At 41.8% G+C, this 18,983-nt stretch overlaps 1 protein-coding gene across 2 annotated transcripts in view; it reads left to right on the top strand.

Annotated features, from left to right (window-relative positions):
- The first annotated feature begins 424 nt into the window (after positions 1-424).
- Positions 425-18,983, top strand: part of SPTLC3 (serine palmitoyltransferase long chain base subunit 3) — an 81,326-nt gene continuing 62,767 nt past the window's right edge. Inside the window, exons 1-2 of one of the 2 annotated variants that reach the window (XM_050315788.1) lie at positions 425-893; positions 3,061-3,226. In XM_050315788.1, coding sequence (XP_050171745.1) covers positions 3,113-3,226 — 114 coding nt within the window. In that variant the 5' untranslated portion in view covers positions 425-893; positions 3,061-3,112. Of the gene's footprint in view, positions 894-2,691; positions 3,227-18,983 lie in introns of those variants that run through there. The other variant, XM_050315787.1, reaches the window with a different exon arrangement.

The following is an 18,983-nucleotide window of genomic DNA, read 5'->3' as shown; positions in this document are numbered from 1 at the left end:
CCCTGCACTTAAATACACATAGTTCTTGTACAGTCAGCATAATAAATTTTTTTCCTTCCACTTCCCAGAATGGTAAAAATAAACAGGGTATTGCTAGTGGTGGTTTTGGTGTTGCAAAGCACGCAGTTATCAAGTCCTTCCTCTAGTGTCCAAGCAGCATAGACTTGCGTATTTTTGAGGGATAGATTTAAGTGCAGGTAAGCAGTAGCATGATAGATATAGAAACCTGAGTAATACATGGCTTTGAGTAAGATGGAGTTCTGAAGGGCAGAATTCAAATTTTTTTTTTTTTTCAGGAGAAATGCCACATTCTGTTTACAGATCCTTTCTGTTTATTTGACCAGAATTGTCCCTTCTATAAATCTTGTGCTCTGAATGGAATCAGAACAAGAATTTTACTCAGCCTCTAGTGGTATTTGTTTTGTGAGCACTGGCTTTTAGAGCATGGTTAACAGATACCCAAAGGACAGCTCTTCTCTGAGCTTTTTTTAATTGCTCATTCAAACTCATAATTAAATGTGGTATCTTTTTTTTTTTAAGTGCTATTTGTTTGTGATTTAAAAATGTTCTAGACACTGAAAACTAAAATTAATATAACATATTTAATTCGCTATTTTACTCATGTAAAGTCACTGGCGTTTCATGGGCCTTGAAACAGATAACAAGTGCAGACCTAGAGCCTGGTACTAGCAACAGAATTTGCATTATCTAAGCTGTTATCTAATTGGAGATTCCACCTCCCTCATGGACCTAATTGGAAAAAAAAAAAAACCACACAAGAGGCATATGAGATGTTAATTATATCGCCTTGTGCCCTGGAACGTGCGGAGCCTGTTGGGAAGCACATCTGGCAGAGGTTCCAGCTGGGCCAGGGGAACAGTGCTGCTCCTCTGGTAAGTGTTCTGGTCTTACCTTTGTCACAACAGGGTGAAGTAACTGACTGAGCAGAGGGCATGTTTTGCAGATGTTTGATGTGCTGTGGCAAGCAGGGATATAATTTCCAAATGAGAAGGCTTGGTGGGAAGGGGTTTCCAGGGGCAGAGCGAATGCCTTATATTACCTTGTTCCATTTACCAGCGTGCCACAGGTTATTGGTATACAGGGAAGTATTACTAACCATTTTTCCTGCCTCATTCTGGCTTATCTTCATCTCAGTCTCATCTTTTCCTTGCAGATATCAACTCTTAGCCCTTTAAGACCAACAATTTATTTTGTCACTACATATTCACAATTCATTTGAAATTGAGTTATCCTTACAGATGTCTTAATGAAGCCTAAACAAGACTGATTCACACGGAAATGAGGCATTTTTGCCTAGGAAAAGCACCAAAAAGACAAAACCTAGGAAATCTGAATTCTGGTGGTGAATCTGGTGTAATTGTGAAGCAGAACATTTTTGGTGTTTTACTGTTTCTGTGTCATTTTAGTCTGTTAAGGGAATATTTTCTTGACCCAAACTACTACTTCCAGTCTTATTAACTGAAATACATAAATAAAAGTTCTTTCCAATGATAAAACAATCAAGTCTAGTTATAGATTGACTTTTTAGCTTTTTAAATTGTGCTACTCTCTAGTGTATCCTGGAGGGTTTCTACAGTTCTGTACTGGAAATCTCTGGATGGTATGAAATGAGGTGAGATGGAGAAGGAAACATATACAGATATTTCTTTTAAACACAGATCAGTTTGGATCTCTCTCAAGCAGGGAGCAAAGGTTTTCCAGCACACTGAAAACTCTCACTTTGCAAATCACTTTGAAGAAGAAAATACATTTTAACAATTTAATACCTGTCTAAGACAAGTTTACAAAACCAAGACAGTGTTTCCCTGTGTACTTTAACAGTGCTTCATTTAATATTTAGTCACCTGTATTGCACATACTCAAGTTGTAGGCTGTTTTTTCTACATATCACTTATATTTCATTGCCAAGATGGCACAGTAATTTTTTATAATTAAAGTACTTCAATATTTCTGTTTTCCCAGCCTTTCATCCTGTTTTTCAAAATTGATATTATTATACAGCTTTCCTTTAATCTTTCTCCACACTAATTTTAATTATTTTGGAAGGAAGGGAGTCTATTAAATACCACCAGATACCTCTATGTTTCATCACTAAAATCTTAAACATGAGAATTTAGTTCAGCAAAGACAATATATGTATTTCCACAATAAGTAAACATCTGTCTTAAAAGATGTATGTTAGTCCCCCTTAGTAGTTTCACATGTGATTAAAGGCTGGCTTGTTTTAAAACTGAATTAATCAAATTTATAAAAACTTCACTTCTCATTAATTATAATAGCATGCCATTTATCTGGCTATTGGCCAAACTGAGTTTAAAGGGACAGTTCACTCAAGTGAATGCCTGTGCACGTGTCTGTAGGATAGAGCCAAATATAATGTTTCTAGCTCTAGAGAAATTTTCATCTTAATACCAAAGTGTTTTCCATTTCCTTGCATAGTTAATAATGTCATTATTAAGGTAATAACCTATCGTGTCACCTCTACAAGAAGATTTTTTTTTTTAAAAAGGGGGAAAAAAAGTCTATTCTACTCAGCGCAATACTACTTTTTGCATCTAATATACTCGCAGCAGGACGAACCACGTAACTTTAAAATTTTTACTCTGTTTAAAGTTTCAGAAAATTTTGTTAGTTTAAATGGAATCAAATAACTCTTCGCTGACTGTAATTTGGAGAAGAGGAACATAAATGTTTCTCCACGGGGAGGTATTTAAGAGGTGATGTATCTTTAAGTGTCTCCGCCTCTGAATCCACCCACTTCTTGATAGCTGCAGCAGCCTTGTTGACTCACCGGAGCCGTGTTCATGCAATAGCCAGCAATGAGCAGTATTTTTCAGAGATTTTAAGAGCACACCTCTGCTATGTATTTGGCGTTCTAGCTCGCTGGGGCTGAAGGTGTATGAAAGAAAGTTTTACGTTTCGAAGATATTGCAAAAGATAGTTCCTGCTCTCATCCTGGAAAATCCTGACGGACCAGTTGGATACCTTTCAGGCCTTAACCAAGAACTTTATCTTCTCATCCCACTGTCTTTTTTACAGTAGAAAGACCTGAGACACCCTTAAGAACTGAGAATCTGACTAATTTAAACAGATGGCTAATCCCAGTGCTGTCTGCAATGGACACCTACATCATCACCATCAGAAACAGAATAACCTCTTAAAAAGTGGAATCTATAAGAAAAATGGAATTACTAAAGGAATGAAGGTAAGGTTTGACTGTTTGTGCTAATTGCCTCAACATTGAAAACAAATAGGTAGTTGCAACATTACTTATTAAGCTAGTTTTACAGCGGTCTTAGTCTCCATTGAACAGGATGTATGGATTAAGCTTGTGTAAGTTTGTAATCGTGGGACCTAACACTGCTTTTGTCTATCCTCTTAAACTGCAGAGAATTGCAAGTGCTCATGCAAATACTGTTGGTCCCATGGACTAACTTAGCCTCTAGTTCCTATCAAACACAACAAACACCTGCACGCTGAAATGTAGTAGCTTCCTTCTAAAGCTTAACCGGTGGTGGAGTTGACTTTGCAATGTATTAATCACTAGTGGAAAGCTGTTTTGTCAACTAAAGTGTGTGTGGATTGAAGTGTGATTTGTTGCTGTACATGTATAACAAGAATAACGAAATGTAGGCGGGGGAAGCTGCCTTTTCTTGATGTTTACATTACTGCAAGGTCGGTTTAGCTCATGCCTGCGCTCTCCTTATGCCTGTTCTCCAGCCTTGTACTGCTTAAAATCCAAGGCAGTTTGCTTACTGTTTTCTGAAGCTTTGAAGCAGCACTTCTCACTTTACGTGAACGTTTTGTAGAACAGCTGGCATGTAGCATCCTAAAGAATGAACCACAAAACCAACTTTGTCGAGCCCAAATCTTAGAGGTTGTCTTTCTGCAATGCCTGTTCTGACTGGGAGCTCGCAGTCTGTCATGCAGTGTCCTAGTTCTGGATCTCGATGTGATCATTAGTAGAAAGCCTTGTAGTGACTAGAAAAGGGCTGGCTTCGCAGCATGGTTTGATGGTGAGAGGGGGATGGAGGAGGCTGCTTTTGGAGCCTGAGTGCTCACCTGACCATCCCAGCTGGAAGCTCTAGGCAAGCATTGTGTAGAGCGAGGCGAGGGCTCCGCTGTTTTACAAATAAACTGCTATCTTCTATCTTTCTCTAAATGGGGCTCTCACACGCCTCAGCACTCTAATGAAGGCACGCCCAGTGTCATGCTTAATGATTGTCTGGCTTTAGGTGTCTCCCTTGGTATGAGTGTTTCCCAATCGTTGCTTGTGCTGGATGAGGAAAGCAAAGAAAGCTTGTGCAATGATTGAAAAAGGCCTTTCTTGGATTTGCTTCCAGAAACCTAATCCAGCATATTTTTACATATCACATATACCTCCCTGTTGCTTTACACATTAGTTATTTGCTGCAATGATGTTCTGAATCTTTGCTTTCCATATAAGTGATAAATTTCAAGGACTAAGCTTTGCTACTTACTTACTGGTAACCTGCTGCAAATGACTGATTTTGAAAGCAGTAGACTCCCAGGAGGGGATTAATTAGGATTTCCTCCTTAATAAGAGAGAGAAGTAAAGCAAACAGCTAGAGAAGTAAAGAATAATATAACAGAGGTTGAGCAAAAAGGAAATTAATATTGACCTGAAAGCAGTGGCAAAGAAGGAATTAGTAGATATACCTGCTAGATTAGTCAAGTCTTACAAGGACTGTGTGGTTGGAGGAGAAGGTGTTTTACCCTGCTGTGGGATGTGTGAAAGTAGCACTGAGCCATTGGTAAATACCATCCCCGGCTGAGGAAGTGGTGAGGAAGTGAAGCCTTAGAAAGTTCAGGAGGCTTGTCAAAGGCAGATTTGGTAAGTCTGGGTCTAGCACTGTGTTCCAAGTTATGTACCATTTCCTCTTTCTCGCTTCAAACACACTTTGGGAAAGTAGGAAACAATAACAGACAAGAGTCCTGCAGGAACCAGGAATGAGATTCCTGTCTGGTCTGTTTCCCCGCCCCAGCTGCCTCACCCTGTTCAGTGCTTATATGCTATTTTACAGGAACAGATACTGTTCCTTCCTCCCTGCTCTGTTTACATGCCTTGCTGCTGGAGGTGTGCAACTCCACACGGTCTTCCAGTGCGTTTGTATTTGCAACTCCTCACTGAGATGTGATTCCCACTTTACAGCTGGGATCTGAGGAGCAAGGAATACGGCAGCTGGATGCACAAGGAAGCCTGTTCAACACCCAGACTCAGGTTTCTTGTAACTGCAGTCATTTTCCTCCCTCCTGCCTCTTGTGCGCTTTATCCACCATGCCCCAATTTCCCCTAACACTCCAACACACACACCCCTCCCCATGTGCTTTACAGCGATTCAGTAAATTAATTGACCATTGAACTCTATATAGGAGAAATATAGTGCTAGGATATTCAGGGGATGTGACTGATGATGCTGGTTCTAAAACTTGAGACTTGTGGGAGTTCTGAAACTCTTGGGGTCAGTTACAGCTGTGTTGCTTTGCAAGGAGGGGAGGAGGGAAACATGGTTTGCAAGAGGCACCCGGTGCAGAGGCTGCAGTGAGAGTGGCACAGTGAAGGCTTCTAAGCCAGGAATATGTAGCAATAGTTGCACACAACTGACTGACTGGAACATCAGGCTTTGCAGAATTCAGCTCCATCAACCCTTTTTTTCCCAGGGAGCCCACAGGAAGCACTGGCTTCAAGAAATGCTGGCTTTGGAAACACTGCTTTTGAAAACACTGGCTCAGGAACAGTGTGTTTTGCATCTTAATGATGTAAGAACATTTTGTGTGTTTCTGAAATAGAAACAGAGAAAGAAACAGAAGTAGAAAAGCAATTCTGATACCAGAAAACCCCCCAGGTTTCTAAAGAAAGGATTTTGTTTAATGGGTTGGGAAAGGTAATTAGGGATGATCAAATGTGGGGGAGTAGGGAAGCTCTCTTTGCTTCTAGCACTCTGTAGCATACTAAGGACAGAAAGCAGGTAGCTGAGTGATAAAGAAGCAGTGAAGCATCCTACCAGAAGAGAAGCTGTTGCTTTTGGGAAATGATAAACTGCTTTGGGGTGGGACTGCTTGTTTGAATAGCTTCTGTGATTATTTTAAGTTTGACTCACTCAATTCTAGCTGATAGCACAGACTGTCCTGTACTGAGGGACACCAGGCTTAACCACCACCCCCCACCCAGCCTCACTGCATCCTGGCATTCTTTGGAAGTTGGGCCACAGTAAGACCTAAGCTTTGGGAGGTGGGTCATGGACCGTGTCTTAGAGTTTGTTAGTGCTTCTAACACAGATGCTTCGTGTTCTTCCAGAACCCGTAGCCTGGACTTAACCTTTATCCTTTATCAATATCTAACAAACTCACTTATGTAACTGTATTGACCAGGAGAAAGTATTTTCCTAGAGATGGTTTCTTTGCTGTTGCATTGCTGTTAATTGGGTGCCAATTATAGGGGACATTGGAGTTTTAAAACAACAGATGTGTTTGTCCAGGGGAAACATTTTTCTCTGTGGAACATGTGCAACAATTTTATTTCTTTGATAGATCATTTCCTTGGATACCTTAGACTCCAAGACATTATAAAGCTATTTGCAAATTCATTATTTTGCCGTTCTGCACTGAGAATGGCAATGACCTGTAAGAAACTTGCAGTCTACAGCCTTTTCCAGGGCTTTCAAGCTCCTTTCTGAAAGCAAAAAAGAGCCTGGGATGAGATCAAACCCAGTAACTTCTGCCCCACTTATGGGATGGACCAAAAATGCGATGGTCTCCAACATTTGGGGGCTGTAAAATTCAGAAGATGTCTATATTTATTTTCTGTCCTGTGCCATCTGCACCTCCTTCTAACTGTTCTACTCCACTATTGGTTTAATATTCCAGAATCCAGTCTCAGTTCCTTCCATGCTTTCGGCTCCTCCAGTTTTCTTCCACTCCTTTCTGCCCTACAATGTCATTTATTCCCTAGTTAAGAAAACATTGACTGTCTAACAGGAGAGTCATGAAAGGAATATGCCAAGCAACTGTTCTCATAGGGCTAATTTTCTTGCATGTTGTAAAGACCACCTGTAATTTTTTTGCTGTCCTCTCACAAATGTAGACAGCACTTCATGTGTTTTTTGGCTACAAACTCAATATAAATGTAGCTCAAATATAAATATACAAATATACAAATTATAAACTCAATACAAAACTCAATATAATGAGTCCTGCAGGAAGAAAAAATAAACTAATTCCCCCAATCAGAGTCATGGAATAAAGAGTAAGGAGAGAGGGTTAAGGCTGATCAGGTTATAGCCTTTCCAACTGTTTGCAGCCTCAGTTGGGCAGCCATAATGATCTACCAACATAACAACCTTTTTCTGAAATATCTTCACATTTTGGTGTCAGTTTGGGTAAAAACAACAGAAAGGGAACTTTATTGGTCCCAGCTAAGGCTTTTGGACCTGTCCCATTGTGCATGTGTTTGTGGAAAGTGCCATCCCCGTAAGCCATCTGGGTTTCATAGCTATGGTGACAAGAGGGAAAAAAAAAAAAAAAAAATTGAGACTTGGTTTTCAGGCAGATTCTCTACCAATGACTACACCTGTTGCTTCAGCTGCACCACAGATATGAGTGGCCTTCTCATCCTCAGTTCCTGCCTTCTTTTCTCCTTGGTTTCGAGCCCCAGAAATGTGTTGCTCTGCACCTGCACTCTCAGCTAATAATCACAGGTCTCGGATCCACACCCTTGTTTCTGTCATCTGCCCTGCTATGTGATGAGCTCAATGCAATGGAAGCAGGAAACACTTCTGCAACCTGAGATGTCACCAGTTTGTAGGCACATGTAACAGTCACTGACTCTTGTGGAAATGTTTTAAGTGTGTTGCATGAGACTTTACATGCAAGGCTGAGATTTTTCGGATAGCTCAATACCTAAGTGTGCTCCATGCTTTCTTTGCCTCGGTTTTCACCACTGAAGTCTTCCAAGGCTCTGTGTTGTCAGATTACCAGTAGTGGAAGAAGACTGAATCATGGATCTCTTGAGAAATCTCAGCCCATACAAGTGCGTGAGATCAGGAGGGAAGCACCCAAGTGTTCTGGGTGATGTCACGGTGATATCATACTACCATCTTTGAAAGGTCCTGGTTATCAAAGATCACCTGATAACTTAAGGCAGATGTTGCACCTGTCTTCAAAAGATAGATGATTTCTAGCAATTGTTGTGTCTGGGATCAGAGAGAGGAAGGAGACTGGGAGCAGCAGGCACAGATGGACCAAAGATAAGTGATGTTTGACTGACTGTCTTCAGTGATGAAGTGACTAGGTTTGTGAATGAGAGGTGAGTGATGGTGTCATCTCCCCTGACTTTAGCAATAGCATCTTCCTGTGCTGCTGGGGATATTACGGTCTCGACGGGTAGACTACTCTATGGGTTAATAACTGGCTGGATCATTGGGCTCAAAGGGCAGTCATTAATGGTTCATACTTTGCCTGCAGGCTGGAGAGGTTTCACATACGGGCAGGGGAAGCAGGAATCAAGATGCAAGTAACAGCAGTGGGATGTGTGGAGTCTTTCAGGGCCCGGCTGGGACAAAACCCTGAGCACTCTGCTGGGAATTTGGTGTTGACCTTTGAACACCAGGATGAACCAGAGATCAGCTGAGGGCCCACCCAGTCTTAGCTGGGTCTCTTGACCCTTCAGTGCAAGGTGGCAGCATTTCTGTGGTGAGTCAGCACCAGTGATCTAAAAATGGAAAGAATTGGTGTGGAACCCCAGTGGGGCTTCTGTAGGTAATTACCTGGCAAGCAGCTTGTTCTTGCTCAATAGAAGTAATTAGTAAAAGAAAGCCATGGGGTGGCTAGTCCCATTGCCTGCCTACTTATGTCCCTTCAGCATGAGAATTAATTACCTTTGCAAGCTCTAAGTGGCTGTCAGGCTTTCAGAAACCAGAAAGGTAACACGCATTTTCTACCTGCCGTGTCATCGAGGGACAAGGGACGTGGCTGGTTGTGTTCCATTGCAGAAGCAAGGTCATGAATAACAATGAGCAGATAAGGGCTGTTTAGGGACTCTCTGGGTCTCTGTGTGAGGTGCTACATGCAGGATGCAGGAATGACCACAGAACCATGGATGACATGTGAAAGTAAATTTATTTGCATTACCTTGTCAAATGGGGGTTCCCTGAAGCAGCACATGGGCAGAGACACGAGCAGGGACACCATAGAACTCGGTTCATGCTTGGTCTTAGCTAGAGGATCACCAGACCTGCTGTTTTTACCTGTATTTCCAGGGTTCTCACAGGTGTAGTTTACCTCCCTGCTTCAGTCTTTCCCACAGCAGGGCAGGAATCTCAAGCGTGTTCAATAGAGTTCAATATAATCTATATATTATTGAAACACAGACATTCCATTTATCCAACACACAAAGCTAAGCAACAATCAGTATGATTTAGGTGTTCTTCTACACCTCAGCTGCAGGTTGGCTGGGCATGTTTATAATTCACCTCAGCAATCTTCTGCTATGTTCCCACAGTTTCTATAAAACCTGAATTTTCACCACAAAAATGGTTAGGATTGTGCTGCCTCTCGGCTTGCTGTTTGTAGGAGTGCAGTGGTGGTTCAAATCCTGCTTTATAGGGTACTAGAAAACCACAAAGATCCCTTAATTTATCACGATATGTAGGTCTGTTCCTTCTGCCAATAGACGTATGAACTTCTCATGATTATTCTTTAATTTCTTTCTAAGGAAAAATTAACTTTCGTTGTGGCTGGGACTGTGGCATCAACCAGCAAAGCAGGAAATTAAATGTCCCTACAATGACCAGTGGCTCAGCCAGAGAATTCCTCCCGTTCCTGGCAGCTAATTTTTCCACAGAAAATACTTGCAGAAAGGAACCAATACAGAAATTTTGTCAGGCTATTGCCTGAGAGAGCTGTCATTGTGGGATGGATGTTGAACTGGGAAGAAAAACATAATTTAAGGAGAAGAGCAGGCAGCAGGAACCAGCAGTATGGTGTGCCAGACCAAAGAGGAGCTGGAGTATTTTGCACTTTAAGATACATTAATTCAACCAGATAACTAAAGCACTCTGTGAGATATCTTTAGTATAAAAATGTGAGGTGAAGAGGTGAATTTCCAGGGTAGATGCCATCTAGGTACACCCATGTCTTCAGCACAAAGTAACATGTAACCTGTTCTGCCCAGGTGGCTTTCTCCCTCCTATGGTATTTTGAATTTCTAGAAGAACATCCAGTGTAGATGTAACACAGCAAAGCTTCATCGGTTTTACTGATCATCTTTATGGAAATCATTCAGCTGTATCCTTTCCTTCATTCATTTGGTCAAGCACAGGCATGTATTCTGTTGTTTCCCCCCTCTTCCAAAAAATCTGTTTTTCTCCCTCAGTTTACCAAGAACTGGGGTATTTATTCACTTAGCAACAGGAATATGGAAAGACAAATTTTATGGTGCAGAGCTGAGACTCTTAGCCGTTTCAGCTGACATCATGCTGCACTCTGCTTCCTCCAGGAATTTCCATTTGAGTTTTTGCTTCCCTGCTGCTGATTCATATGGTTTGAGGAGCTGCCATACATCTCTCTCTATGACTCACATGTAGCTATCTGAGACCTCAGCCTGGCTAATCTCACAGCCCAAAGCTGTCAGCCTACACCTGGACTCACGGCAATTTGTACCTCCTTGAGCTTTCCTGGGGCTGTTCTGCAGGACAATGCCTCCATCTGCCCCAGCGTTTCAATTTCCTGTCCATTCCTTGTGTTTCCACAAAACTTTGTGTGTCTTCTGAAAGGAGCATTTCTCCTTCTGTGGTCACCTTCCTGCAGGTAAAGGTAAGCTGCAGTCAGGTGTTTATGCAGGCTGTTGTGGGGGAGGTCACTCAGCCTGATGAGAGAGCAGGATACAGATATTTCCACCCAGTCTTAGCAGCCTTGTGTCAGTGACTGTAGTGATGTAGATGGCAACCTTGGAGATCAGGGAATATAACTTGAGAAATAAATTTAAGACCACCTCTGCTTATCACATTGTACCTCATTGTGCCCTGAATGACTCCCAGCCTTGTGATCCCATCAAATGTATCTGTCTCCTGCTCAGACCACCTGCTGATCGAGCTCAAAGCTTCAGGTGCTACACAGATCCCAACACCAAACTACCAAACAATTCAAAGCAAACGAGATTTGGTGAAGGCACTTCAGGGTCAAAGAAAGCATTTGAAATATCGATATGTTTTCCCTGCTTTTCAAGATCATATCCATGCAAGTTCCTGAGTTGGAGCTTTTGAACTTGCAGCAATCTCTTGACATGTCAGTCATGCTCCAAAGGGAACATTTTGCTTTGTCTCTGGCACAAAACCGTGTGTCTGCATGTCTCTGGATGTCTCTTCTGCATGTAAGGCAAGACTCTCCTCTGCAATTTTTTCCTTGCATCACTGGTATATAAACAGCTTTTTTGTTTGCATGTGTGGGTGGTAAGATTATCTGGGAGGTTCTAGCAGATATCAGGGTGTGTTAATCTCAAAGCAGGAAACCTTCTTGGCTTTTGATTGTTTTATTTTGATCAGAAAGGAAACAAAACCCTATTCCAACTGTTTTGATGCAATCTCCACCCCTTTTCCTCCCTTCTAATCACAATCCCCACGGACAGGTCGTTGTCCTTCGTTCCTTTTCGCTTGCTTTGGTTTACAAAAGAGCCAAAGTGAGATTTTTATAAGCTTTTAAGTACTAGTGTGGTGCATCTGTGGGTGAATACATAAGGGGTGTTACAAAGCAGATTCTCATTTCTTTGTGTGTAGAGTCCAGTTTCATCTCAGGTTAGGAAATTATCACTTTCAAATAATCTGGGAAGTAGTTGAAACTTGCCAATTATTACTTTTTGGCTCTTGGTACATTTTTTAACTGGTGTCTCTTCAGGTTGAACTCAGAACCTTTGTTCCTCAAATCTATTTCTTACCCATGACCAAGCAGGAAGTACAGATTCCAAAACAAAAAATTGGGTGTTTGCCAAAACCTACACCTTCTAAAGAAAAAAGTTAAACATTTTTGGTTTTCATTCCGTGACAGGTATGCTGTTGATATATGCTATGTCTAATCACTTTTCCTTTCCATAATCTGTGTTTATTTTCAGATGGATATTAATGTAACTGACAATGTTGACATGCAGTAGTGTGAAATGTTGGACATGCTGTGTGCACTTGTAGAACTTGGCAAAATAATTACGAGTTTGTGTCCTGGGACAGGAGACTTTGTGCTGTGGGAACTGAGGAGCAGCTTTCATAAAATTCAGTCCCACCTTGGGTTAAGCCTTTTGTCCCAGGAGAGGTGTAATTTGTTACATTGCTGAAGAAGAATTAATTGGCCTCCTCACATCTCTTGGTCACCAGTGAAAGGTAAAGAAATAAAATTAGGCAGACAAGGACTGTCTTGAGCCAAAGATACGCAGGATGGAGAAAGGCTGCAAGGAGGCTGTTCTTTCCCTGTATGTCTAAGGATGGAAAGCTGAGCAGGCCCCTTGGTGCTCAGTGTAGAAATCTAGAAGAAATCTGCTGTTACAGCAGCAGTTTGCAGCATAAAGTGATGTCTGCAAGATCATTCCATCTCCCTCCATGTGCAGTGTCTTCCCAAGCACACAGGTTCACCTGTACATTTCCAATAAGCCGTTCCCTGCCCTTCATTAACATCTGGGCTCTTACTAGATTTCTGTTGGGACGAGTGAAATCTCTGCTTTTTATTGTCTTTCTCTATAAATGAAGCCCTGCCATCACCTCTTTGATTTGGTAAAGAAATCACTGAGGTTTGCTTTCGAGATCCATATCTGGAGGTTATGCAAGAGTGAAAGTCAACATTCACTGCTGGTAATAAACAAGACAGCATTAGCAAGCACAACAGATCAAAACTGGAGCCCTGTCAACTTCCCTCTCATTCTCAACCCAAAGTATCAATCAATTAATTTATGCTTTTGAAAATCTTGTGTTGACTTCCTTATGCTTACACCTCAGCCCAATTCAATCAAGCAAATCAGAAGATAAAAATCAGCTTTGCCCACCAATAGGTAGAAAATACTTTACAATTTGCAGAGATTAGTAGCAGGTTTTTATAGCTGTGATTCAGTCTAACTGAAGACTTTTGGAATTCTTGCACGTGGGCTGAGAATCACATGGATATATGTGTTTAGTGATAGTCTGCCAACTCCTCAACAGTTTGTGAACTAGTCAGCCACTTTCAGCCCAATTTAACAAAGGCATGTCATCCACTCTTTCCTTGGTTAGGCAGCTGGGCACAGGAGAAAGGCCCTGCTCATTCCTTGCTGAAAGAGAAGGTGCAGTGAGAACTCATTCCTCCAGTGCCCTGGGGAGTGAGCAGAAGAAAGGAGATTTGATCTATGTCCCAAAAAAAGAAGGAAGTTTCTCTCAGTGCATTCCTTTATTTGACACCAAAGACAGCCAACATGAGACGTGCATAAAACCCCAGAATTTATTATTCCCAGAGCTCACAGTGCTCTCTTTACTGCTGCTCTAACTCATTTCTTCACGGTGCCTATCTTATCGTTGCATTTCTCTGGAATTTATTTAGTCTGTAAACTTGCTGAGATAAAGACATTATTTTTTGTCTGTCCTTGTAAAATACTTGGCACACATAGGGTCAATGTCTATTAAGGGTAGCTTTATTCACAGGGATTTTTATCAAAGTCTTCCCACTTCTTCAAATAGTGGTTTGCCATCAGTGTTGTGTAAAGCAGTTGCTTCTCTCCTGTTCTAGCTGATGCTACTAAGCCGAGATGGAAAATTGTGGTCTCATTTCTTGAGGGACATTTCTATCAGTCTGTCTACAGGTGCAACTTGAGTTCATGTTAAATGTTACTGTTTTGCTGTAATTCCACTCTAATTCAATCAGGCATCAGTTCTTCATCTTTAGAACAGGCTGGTCCAAAGGTGAGCAGTTTCAAACTCATCGTTTTCACGTGGCTGGTGTTTACCCTTTTCACAAAGGCTGTGTAATTTCAGTTCACCTCCTGTTGGTCGAGGAAGGATCTCACCTGCTCAGCACTGGCATTCCAGTGGGAGCTGTATTTCAGAACATCAGTTTAAAGACAGAAATGCAAACCTCTCACTCTGTGACAGGTGATTTCTGTAAGCTCAGGCTGGAGGTTGATGGTGAAGCATTTTGGAGGGCTTTGACTGCTTCTACCTTGAGACTTACGTGATCTTAATGAGAATATTTTGGTTTTCAGGGCTACCCATAGAACTACTTGAGCAGATATCCAAGAAAGGCTTGTGCCTTTAAAACATAGCCTGAAAAGACTAGCAGAGGATTAGTTTTCTTGTTACTTTGAATGATTTTTTTGCTGGAGAAGCTAATGAAAACATCTCTGCACTGTGATGTTTCTCAGTAACTACCTGCCATGGCTGACTGACAATAATATGGTAGCACTGTTTGCTGCTTGTTCCTGCCTTTCTTTTTTCAAGCCCTGTACATCTTCCTGGCTTATGGCTAACATTTCAAGGCTACATTTAATCACTACTGCAGAGTGTGGGGCTGCTCTAAATGCCCACTCAGCTGTGTGGAAAAAAGAAAACAAAAAAAAAGAGGAATTTTCCCCAGGATTGAGAGATGGGCATTGATCTTGTGTAGTAAATCATACTTGCCAGCTATGCCTTCTTGGAATGGGAAACAGCTTTATCTATGAGATTATGATGATAAACAGAGTTATCAAGTCTGATGATAAATTTTCTGATTTAATTTCTTGAGGCTTGTTGTAGAGGTAAATGAACTAGTTACTAAATTACATTCTATGCTATTGGGAAAAAAAAGGCTTTTCTGAAATTGAAGCAACTGCTGGAGTGTTGTTTCTTTATTAACCTCATTTAACCATGGTTAAAACAAGCAGACACATCTGTGCTTTATCTGGTCACATTTTCTGACAGATCACTGCAAAACTGAATAGGAGTTTTTGATTTTTGGCTCTCTTTTCAGCCCATACTGTTCAACGTGTAAGATTTAGCAGAGCTCATAAACAACAGTGTTTTAACGATCGATTAGGTAAGAACATTACCAGGACATTGAAAGATGCAGTGTTTTGAAAAGAATATTAAATTGGGGGGCTAAAGGGGATAAAAATGTGTACACGTGCAAGGCTTTGAAAGGGAAGGATGTCCCTAAAAGCTTCCAGGGGCAGGTCCTTGTGTATGGATACTGGTCACTTTTGCAATAGGAAAATTAGTTATTGGTTAGTTTCCATATAAAGGGTACTCATCAGCTGGATATAAAGCTGCTTATGTTGTAAGCCAAGCAGGTTACAGTTGTAAACAGTTTGGCTTAGGTCTCACTTTCACATCTGTTGCAAGAAAAACGTCCTTGGGAACGAGACATACATGCATTCAACAATTTGTAATTATTCCAGTGTCAATATCAGGGACAAGGAATCAGAGTTGAACTTCTGTAACTCCTCCTCACCTTCAAGTCCAAGTCAGTGAAATCTGTGCTAGTCAGTGAAGGCACAAAGAGCTCTCTCCCGAGTGACAATTGGCCGGTCCGGGTGGAAATGAGGGAGCGAGATAAAGCAGTGGTTGGACCGGAGAGTCCGGCTCGCTCAGTTGTCCCGAGGAGGAGGAGGAGCTGCTTTCAGCAGCGTTCAGCAGTGTGGTAGCGCTGGGGTGGAGTGAGGTGGAGCTGCCCCAGGCAGCAAAATGCGCTGTGAGAATTAGGTCAGGCAAGTGCTGAGCGCTGGCGGTGCCGGCGTAGCCGGGGGGCAGAGAGGGAAAGCCAGGAGGAGGTGAAAGGTGGATGGGTTGAGTCTGTGGCAGGTGATCTCAGCCAGGATGACGGCACGGAACCAAAGGGAAGGAATGGGACAAGGAGGGGAACATGCAGACCTGTAAGCAACTGCAGTCTCAAGGGGAGTTATCTTTTTTTTTTCTTCCTTTCTTTTTTCGTGAATAGCAAAGAAATAAGATCGGCAAGTGGATAGCTGCAGAAACGTGAATTATTTCACAGGCAGCATGTGTATTGACTATCACTCTGAAACGAAATACTCCAGTGTTGACTGAGCATTCAGTTAAAACAGAAGCAGCAGTGGTCTGCTAATACCAGCTTGTTTCCATACTCCCAGTTACAAGAATTCCAACACATCCTCTTTTGTAACTGTTTACAACACACTTACTCTGTTTGTCTGAGCATGTAAGAGTACTTTAATCCATTTTGTCATACATTCTTCAAGGATATATTTAACTTTGTTACAATTTTCTTTCCAGCTCCAAAATTGAACTTGCAGTATTTCTGGGGAGATGTGGACTCCTCTGCAGCGTGTCTCTTGAGATACCAAGAGCAGATTTATTTGAGTGAGGGCTGTGTGTGGGACTGAGATGGGTCTTAGGAAATGAGGATAGAGTTGCAGGTTTTTCTGTAGGAATGCAAGGCTTCCACGTTATTCTGCTGAGATTTGTAACACAGGAAGAAAGTTGTTAGCACTTAACTCTAGTTCACTGAGGAGACACGTGGACATATATGGAATTTCGAAATAATTCTGCCCTCCTTTGCAAACTAGGCGGTCATATTTTTGGAACGGCTCCCACAGAAAATAAAAATATTTCAAAACTCTGTGGTCTGTGATCTTTTCTCCTGACAGTGCAGGAATGCTTGTGTCAAATATTTTCCATTCCTGGCATGGATTTATTCCCCTAGAGGTTATGTTCTGTTTTAATGCAAATAATCTACATGGTGTGATGCACCTGAGTGAGGATACTTTAAAGACTTGACATTCCATTCCAGAACCTTAAGCATAATTATCTTCTTTTCTATACCTTCCTGTATATCCTGTATATACCTCCCCACTGCACTGTCTGACAGTTGCATTTTCAATTCTCTAGGCACAGTGTAGGACCCAGTCTCACTACTTGACTGCTAGAGTTCCAATTCAGTTCCTCTTCCTTTGTTTAGGGATTTTTTCATTTAAAAAACAATTTCTGATCTGTTTTGTTCATTAACCAATAATAGAGGGGACTGGATTTTACCCCATGCTCTTTCTTATAGAGATTCTGTGAGAATGAAGCAGAAATGCATTGGGCAAGGCAGACCTGTAAGTAAACTACCAAACAGAATCTGTGTTTTATAATATTTGACATGAGGTCATATAATCTCTGTGCATGCATTTCTCTGACTCTCCTGAATTGGGCATAACCTTTTCTTGGTACCTTTCAAGGTCCCTCAGAGAAGCCAGAGCCTTTCACTGTCCATTTCTGTATCATCTCCACACAGCAGCTCCAGTAGACACAGCTGTACTCAGCACTTGCCTTGGTCTGAGCTGCCCTAACCTTCCTTCATCCAAAAGGAAAAACCTTTTATTCATTTCCCTCTTACCCTGACTTAAAACCAGAGCTCATAGTGCACTTCAGGGGTTAGACTCTAGAAGGGGATGGAGATATGAATTGCCATATTTTTTTTGCGTGGATGTGGGCAAGGCTCAAGCCAGACTGTTCCTCTGAGTGAGCTGACGTAGATTCCAGAGCCACTACCTCTTGCAGAGGGAAAGCTCTACTAAGGGATATCCTGCATCCAGAAAGCAGCATCAGGCAGCACTTCCCAAACCTGCCAGCTCCCGTTCAGACTGGGAGCCAGGAGCCCCTGCGTGTCACTGAGGCCAGACCTTGCCTTCAGGCACTGCAGAAGCACCTGCCACATGGACTGACTGGCTGTGGAATAAGGAGTGTAGCAAAGGGAATAACGTGTGATCTCCTGCCAGCCTGGGCTGGAAACACTGCTGGTTAAAGGGAAGAGTAAGAGACACTGTTGGAACTATCAGGTCCTCACCTATTCAAGCAATTATTTAAACAGGTAACTCAAGCTAATGACATAGTTTAGCCTTTGCAGCTGACAATTCTGTTTTTCTGAAAGCAAAATTCATATTTGTTGGAAGTTTCTCTCCAGCCTTGTGCCGATGGCCATAGCTGCATTTCCTGAGTGGTGAGTTGTGCTTTATTTGGAGCTCACAGTGCCTCCCTCAGCTGTATTCCCCCACTGACAGACCCTGGATTGTGCCTTGTGAGTCCCTGCTGTTAGGCAGCTTTACCTGTGTTTTGTTCTAAGGGCTTCCACTTCCTTCCTCCTAAGCAGAATGCAGAAAAAAATGTAGGTGCAGGCACTGCAAATAGTAGTATTTTACTACACTTCCTATTTCGTAGCAGCTGCTATGCTTTAAGACATTAGCTTTGATCCATGAAAATAATAAAAAAAAAAAAGGTGGGGAAAAAAGAGCAAACCATACTATCTGGTATGAATTTGGTCCCCACAGGGGCATATTCTTGAATTATGATGGTTGTTGGCATGTCCCTCTGGTCATTCGTGATTTTGTGTCAACTGATTTTTTTACACAGGCTAACGTTTTCCATTAGTCCATAAGGGAGCTGTCAAGTTGGGCACATAAAACTTCTTAATTCAGTTTAGGATGATTAATTTCATATTGAGAACTAGGGGACTACAGAGCTTCCTTCCCTGTGGAAGGGGAAAGCATGTAAAATAAGGAATTATCAGAGTACACAGAGTACACATAGTATTGTTTCAGAATTCACTGTACAGCAGTCTGTCTGCAGCATCTAAATACTTACTTACAGGAGTGTCTCCTTAGACAGATTTTGTGAGGAGTTTGTGGGCATGAGACCTCAGGTAATTTGTTGTTTGAGATTTTTTTTGCTCTATTGTAACTGATTCTTTATTAACTGATTTCTACCATGGGGCGTGTTAGTGAGATCATATTATTTTGCACATTTGGACATTCCTTGGAAGTAAATAATATTTTTCTCTCCTAGAGGGTAAGATGTAAGTAGGTAGGGAAGTGCATACATTGTACCTATATCCCCCCTCTTAGGGGAGTTACTGGATGAACTAAAGTTGTCAGAACAAATTTGAGACCTCTCTCCATTGCACTTAAGAGATACACCTGCACCTTTTGTCACTGCTCATCATTTGCCTCA

Source organism: Myiozetetes cayanensis, unplaced genomic scaffold (genome assembly GCF_022539395.1).
Source record: "Myiozetetes cayanensis isolate MyiCay16 unplaced genomic scaffold, myiCay2020 scf2-11, whole genome shotgun sequence".
Taxonomy (NCBI): domain Eukaryota; kingdom Metazoa; phylum Chordata; class Aves; order Passeriformes; family Tyrannidae; genus Myiozetetes; species Myiozetetes cayanensis.
Note: the sequence above shows the minus strand (reverse complement) of the source record. Positions and strands in the feature narration are given on the sequence as shown.